The 7,280-nt window shown below is 42.4% G+C and overlaps 1 protein-coding gene across 1 annotated transcript in view; it reads right to left on the reverse strand.

Annotated features, from left to right (window-relative positions):
• LOC108712711 (dihydropyrimidinase-related protein 2) overlaps positions 1–5,150 on the reverse strand; it is a 49,420-nt gene extending 44,270 nt beyond the window's left edge. The window contains exon 1 of the mRNA XM_041588107.1: positions 4,707–5,150. Within this exon, the coding sequence (XP_041444041.1) occupies positions 4,707–4,997 (291 nt within the window). The 5' untranslated portion in view covers positions 4,998–5,150. The remainder of the gene's footprint in view (positions 1–4,706) is intronic.
• Between the last annotated feature and the right edge of the window lie 2,130 nt (positions 5,151–7,280).

The raw sequence follows: 7,280 nt of genomic DNA on the forward strand, positions 1-7,280 counted from the left end.
AACAGATGCTGAAAGAAGAATAGTGAAGATAAACTTTACTATCATAGAAACGGTAGAGAATTTTTAATTGATCATATTTAGAAAACTTATTTTTTTCAGTATGCTAAAGTTTATATTAAATGTTCATTTTCGTGATCGTTCCCCTTAAAGGACTAGTTCAGCGTGAAAATAAAAACTGGGTAAGTAGACGGCTGTGCAAAATAAAAAATGTTTCTAATATAGTTAGTTAGCCAAAAATGTAATATATAAAGACTGGAGTGACTGGATGTCTAACATAATAGCCAGAACACTACTTCCTGCTCAGCGACTTGAAGGGGGGCCACATGGTACATTTCTGTTCAGTGAGTGAGTTTGCAATTGATCTTCAGCATTCAGCTCAGATTCAAACAGGTATGACCCTTGTGGCCCCCCTTCAAGTCTCTGATTGGTTACTGCCTGGTAGCCAGTCAATGGAAACCAAGAGAGTTGAAAAGCAGGAAGTTAGGCTATGTTTCTGTTATGTTAGACATCCAGTCACTCCAGTCTTTATATATTACATTTTTGGCTAACTAAGTATATTAGAAACATTTTTTATTTTGCACAGCCTTTCTATTTACCCAGTTTGTATTTTTACACTGAACAATTCCTTTAAAACACATTCAAATACACTGACACTAAATTCAGCTCATCCTATACTACTGTACCAAGATCACCTCCATTCTATTACACTTTCCCCAGCTTTTGTTTGGTCATTACCCTTAACCCATAGACTGGGGTTTAGTTGTGAGGCCATCCAACAATTTAAGCCAATTGAGCTTTCTACTGGACTATCAGTTTAAGCCAACACACACCAGTTACCCCTTTTAAAACAGCTTGATTCAAGTTAGAGAGGCATTAACTATTTCTTAATGGAAAGGGAGGCAGTTTAACCAAGGGTAGGTAGGGCTGAGCAGATTGGAAATACCTTGGGCAACAGAATGGCTTTTGAACAAAATGATTGCAGTGAAAAGCTGACTAATGGAGGCTGGGAAAGTGCACAAAAAGCCTAGCGGATTGCAATGTGGTCACTGAAAGCATTAATGTGCAACTAGATGTACAAGTGGTTTTCAAAGATAGGGTTGTAGAAAGTGAGTATATGTGACCAAATGCAGTTGATAGTAGAGAGAGGAGGTATGGGTAGGAGAAACCAAAAGTAAATGAGGAGTGTGAATAAAACCCCTGATGGGGTTAGAGAAGAGAATGTTACTGTACCACCAGATGAGATGACAGGTCTCCCAAACAGAAGCTCTGTGATCTTTGCATTTCTTTGTGCATTTATATTAGTAATACATAGAGATAAAACAAGGGACTACAAGACAATGGCTGACGGCCAGATAACCCCAGTCCTTAAACCAACGATGAGTTAGACCTGGAGGACGTGCTATGGGGCCATTAGATTTTAGATGTCATCTTGGCCAGAACATTACCTAGATATATGAACTAATTGCTTTTAGTTGTTCTTTCCATTAGGTCAGAAAAATGTGCACATTTCCAGGCTTCATTAAACTGCCAACCCCAGAACCCTACATCCAGTTGCCGGGCTTCAGACTTGATGCAGATATTTGTTTTGGGGGAGCTTGACCTGTTCTTTTCTGTAGTGGCTTGCATTTAAAGGGGTGGTTCACCTTTAAGGTAACTTTTAGTATGTTATAGAACAGCCAATTCTAAGCAACTTTTCAATTGGTTTTCCTTATTTATTATTAATAGTTTTATAATTAATTGCCTTCTTCTACTGACTCTTTGCAGCTTTCAAATGGGCGTCACTGACCCCTTCTAAAAAGCAAATGCTCTGTAAGGCTACAAATATATTGTTATTGCTACTTTTTATTAGGGATGCACCAAATCCACTTTTTTGGATTCGGCCACACCCCCGAATCCTACGGGAAAGATTCAGCCGAATACCAAATGAATCCGAAGCCTAATTTGCATATGCAAATCAGCGAGGAGGGAAAAATAGTGGCGCGGAAAAAAAATTTTACTTCCATGTTTTGTCATGAAAAGTCACATGATTTTAAGGATTCGGTTCGCCACGCTCAAGGATTCAGCTGAATCCGAATCCTGGATTCGGTGCATCCCTACTTTTTATTACTGATCTTTCTATTTAGGCCTCTCCTATTCAAATTCTAGTCTCTTGTTCGAATCAATGCATGGTTGCTAGGGTAATTTGGATCCTAGCAACCAGATTGCTTAAAATGCTAATTGAAGAGCTGCTGAATAAAAAGCTAAATTACTCAAAAACCTTAAATAAAAAATGAAAACCAATTGCAAAATGTCTCAGAATATCACTCTCTATATCATATTAAAAGTTATCTCATAGGTGAACAACCCCTTTAAGGTGCACAAAAGAGTGCAGGATGGCTAAAAACCACTCATATAGTGGGCCAGACTCAACCAATAGGGCCCACCAGAGAACACAGCATCATGGGCAGATCTCTTAGAAAGTATTAAATGCAACAGGTGTTCTATAGATCTATGGCAGAAATTAGAAAGGGCCAATAGGAATTGTCCTAGGCTTTCCTATGGCCATGGCCCAATTGGGAGATCCTCTGAAGTCCAACTCTCTATTATGAATAATTGGGGATCACAACCACTCGGTACCACTTTCATGTGGTCTTGTCTCACCAACATAAAGAAGATTGTGGCGAATATTTTAGTGGTGGCCCAGCATGGAATTTAGCACAACGACATGACCTTATGTGGTGATAATCCAAAGTCTTAATTTATCTGGAACCTAATACCCAAGTAGTATGACTATGAACATATATGATACTATATAATATAAAATAATATTAATGTATAGTGAAAAGTGAGAAACATACACCTTTCTACAATGACTGACAAACTGGAGGCAATATATCCAAAATCAATATACAGGGACAGACTTTGGATGGTTTAACCCATTTGCCCAGGTGCCAATCTCCAGTGCTCCCGAAATAATGATGAAAATTTGTTCATGTACAGGAATGAAGGGTAGGGGACTGGGGTGATGAACAGCAGCAGGCCTAGGGGTTCCCGCTATGTAAATCCGACCCTGATCGAGGCAACCAGATCTATAGTGTAAATGTAAAACTGCTTCATGGTACGTTGATGGCACCTTTCCCATTAATGAGTGCCGACAGAGAACAGGGTAATATATATCCACATATAGATATGCATTAGGACTTTCCACGAGTCATCCCTCTAAACTCTCCCAGCCTATGCAGTTGCTGTCCCTCATGGGTGGAGGATGAAGAGATCCATTTACAGAAACATTTGAACCCAGTGACGTAACTAGATATTACTGGGCCCCACGGCAAATAATTTTTCAGGTCCCCAAAATGTCTAGAGGTTGACTTGTTTTACCAATATGTATTTAAATTGAATATGAATTAGAGCCTCTATACCTCCTGGGCCCCCTGCAGCCTCAGGGTCTGTTTGGACCAACTGAAAAAAAGAGAACTGATTGAACAGTTTAGGAGACTGAGACAAGCAATTTTTGACCAGGGGTGTACTTAAAGTATGGACAAGGGGAGGAGACAGACAAACTTCTCTACTTAATCTTATTTTTATTCCCTTTATTGCTGCTTTCATTTTTAGCGGTCCCCATGGGTAAACTGTCATCCCCCTTATTATTAATATTCCCCACAGTGGTATATCTAGTCTAGTTACAGGGCCAACAGCAAATTCATTTTAGGGCCCCCAACTTAACCGACGAGTTTGTCCTTTTTATACAATTATATGTTGAAATTGCTCATTAATTAAGACCTCATGGGGCCCCTATACATCCTGGGCCCCCCTGCAGCCGCAGGGTCTGCTTCCTCTGTAGTTACACCCCTGATTCCCCATTGTGAGTTAGACCCATGCACAATTAAAATGTTATGTACCATAAAGTACATGCCATCACCAATAGTGTGCATCAAGTGCCTCCAAATGGGTGTGTTATATCATGCACTATTCACCAATGACCATGCATACACACACTGAACAAAAAAAGTTGTAAAAAGCGTTTTTGCATTATTATTTATGGTCCCCCAGCTCTCAAATTGGAAGGAGTACAGTCTCTAACCTATATACAATATTCACAGGCTTGGGTGCTTAATGATAATCTAAATCACAATATCCACCCCTACTCCACTCAATGTATACAGCGCCTCCACTGGGGATACAACGAAAGAACAATGATTTGTAATGAGGTTGGACCTCCGCTTTTGCACCTGTTGTACCTTCTCCGAACCAACTCTAATCTTTCGATTGGGCCCCTTTAAAAAAAAAAACCTGAAACAAAGATATATTAAAGGCTTTTTATAAACTAAATAATGAATATCTATAAATATATAGAGAGACTAGTGGCTGAATGCAGCTGTACATAATACAGCAGTGCACATTGAAAGCTGTCACCAGAACTGCATTGGATTTCAGCTGCAAAGGGTGGGGTCCAGGGAAACAGCAATATAATCAACGAATTAAAGTCACTGGGGGAAGCGGAATAAAAAATTGGGATTTGTAGTGCAGGGGATTAAGTTTTGGTGTAATCATAGCAATAATATTCCCCCCCCCCTGCTGATAGGATAGTGGGTGCATTCAGGCTCTCCAGTGAAAGGGAACTGGGTGCTGCTGTAGACTAGAGAGCAGACACAAAGGTTCATCATTGCTGAGATCTCTTTACAAAGTTTGATGAACAGGAGGAAGATAGTGGCACCCACACCCACCTTATCATTGAGGTTCTGCAGGGCTTCTTTGCCAGAGGAACACTTGATCTCCACTTTCCTCCCCACATCTGAAGGTGTCACATCCCTTTGCTGGACAATGACTTTGCCTGACCCTCTTCCAGCCGGCAAGGAGTCAAAATTTATAGTCTTGTTCTCAGAAGATCCTTCCACCGGGCAGAACATGCCACAGAATTTCTGCCTGGGCTTGGGACTCCCTGATCCCAATTTATTGAAGAAAGCTGGCACTTGCTCCCCATCATTCTGACGGTCAGATTGCTTCTTGTCAGCCATCCCCACAGACTCCACAGGATGGACAGGCTCTCAAATAGAAATTTAAAAAAAAAATCAGAAAATGGAGAAAAATGGTAAAGCTGCAGAGGAAGGAGTGTAATGAGATGGGAGGAGGAGAAGCCACTGCAGGTTAAGGGCAAACAATAGAAGTAGCTGCTGCTCTCACTCTCACACCATTCTGGGCTCACTGTGCAAACTGCGCTCCGGCACTAGCGCCGCTCCTGCTGGGATCTCCTCCACTGCCTTCCCTTCAACTTACAGGGCATGGGAGGGGGTTCTGCAGTAGAAAGGGGAGATGGATCCGGAAGTGATGCGAACAAGGCAATTGGCACATGAGATTGATCCGACTGGGTTCTACAAGTTGCAGCAGGAAATCGCTGCGCTACTGCGGATGCGCAATCTGCGCTCTCATTGCCTCCTCTATCAATTATTATTTCTCATTGCTCATGTCATTTATTTCTCATTGCCTCCTATCAATTATTATTTATTATTGCCTCCTATCAATTATTATTTCTCTTTGCTTTTATCATTTATTTATTCAGCTGGGTGTGGGGGGACAGTAGGGACTAGGGGTGGAATATACTCATATACTGATGCAGGGGAAGAATGGGGGGGATATCCCTAACAACCTGTGTAAGCAAATGGATTGTGAGTGGGCGCTGGATGGACAATAGGAGACCTGTGAGAAAGGAAAGGGAGGAATAATATATTATGGGGCCTTCCAGCGGGGCAGAGCTCGTGTGTGTTGGGCAGGGGAGCCGGGGGCGGATCAGACACAAGGGGTCGGAACAAAAGGAGTGAGTCGCTGCTGGGCAGGAGCTGTTACTATTCCAGGCACTGTACAGAGGCAGCTGGAGTCGAGGATTTGCGCTTTAACTTGGGCGCTGTCCTTTCAGCACCACCCGCAGCGCAGGCACATTGGGGACTCGCCCATCTTTAGCGCAAGAGAGATGGACTCAGACACATGTATCAGTTAGTATTCTGCTGCTGCTGCTGAACTACAACTGTCACACAGGGAGACTCACACAGACAGGGCATGGGCAGAGCGGAGAAGCTGCGAAACTACAGTTCCCGACATCCACCCACAGTCTGAGTTAGTGGAGCAAGCGCCCAACGTCTGAGAAGCCAGAGACACAGAAAAGCATCTCATATATAGGCTTGTGAGATCTGTAGAAAGGGGATATAATATTGGTAGGAAGTCTAACTGCTGGTGGGTTACTTCTGGAGGCATTCTGCATGGCTTTAAAGGAATCTGTGCAGTCTGCGGCATGCAGCATATCTGAGGGTTGTAGTTCATCAAGATCCTGGGTGTTATAATGAATACCCAATGCCTTTATTTCTTCTTAATACAGGTGTCCAATGACATACACACTCTCTCTCTCTCTCTCTCCCAGATCACACTGAGCATGTGCACAGCCTTAGTCTTGCAAAGATGTTTAACAAAGTTACAAGATGGTATCCCACTGTGGCCAACTTTGAAAGCATAGATCATTTGTTTGATTAGGCTTGTGGTGCAGTTAGTTCACGTTTATATTTAGTATACAAAATACAGCATTTCTAGCCTTATTTTAGACATGCCCTTTAATGCCATCCATCTGTATAAAGAAGGAAAAGGGGAACTGGGACTCTCGCAAGACTGGAATTTCTATTTGAAAACCTGTCGCCTCAGCTTTTGGATCACACCAAATCAGTGGTGTAACTAAATATCACTGGGCCCCACAGCAAATAATTTTATAGGCCCCAAAAATGTCTAGAGATTGACTTGTTTTACCAAGTTTTATTGAATTTGTATATGAATTAGAGCCTCGTGGGGCCCCTATACCTTCTGGGCCCCCCTGCAGCCGCAGGGTCTGCTTCCTTTATAGTTACGCCCCTGCACCAAATCCAAACACCATGGGGGGGGGCTGCATATAAATGACAGCACTGGCTGCCAGATATTCCACTAACTGATCACAAGGCCCTAGCAGGTTCGGACTGGCAATCTGGAGGTTCTGGCAAATGACAGAGGGACTGCTGTAAATTGCCATAGACAGTCACTATTTATTGAGCAGATGGGGGGGGCAGCTCGGGCCTCTGTACTTGGAATGCCAGGGCCTATTGTGAATCCAATTCCGGACCTGGGCCCTAGAGTAATAAAGAGGCTGAGATATTATTTGGAAAAGCTACTTGTTCAGTGGCGAAGCTGTGCTGTTATTGCCAATGCATCAATATATATGGACAAAAGAACGGATAGCAATTAAAGTTAATTAAGTTGGATCTGTGTCTCATCACTTGATATTTGAC

Source organism: Xenopus laevis, chromosome 3S (genome assembly GCF_017654675.1).
Source record: "Xenopus laevis strain J_2021 chromosome 3S, Xenopus_laevis_v10.1, whole genome shotgun sequence".
Taxonomy (NCBI): domain Eukaryota; kingdom Metazoa; phylum Chordata; class Amphibia; order Anura; family Pipidae; genus Xenopus; species Xenopus laevis.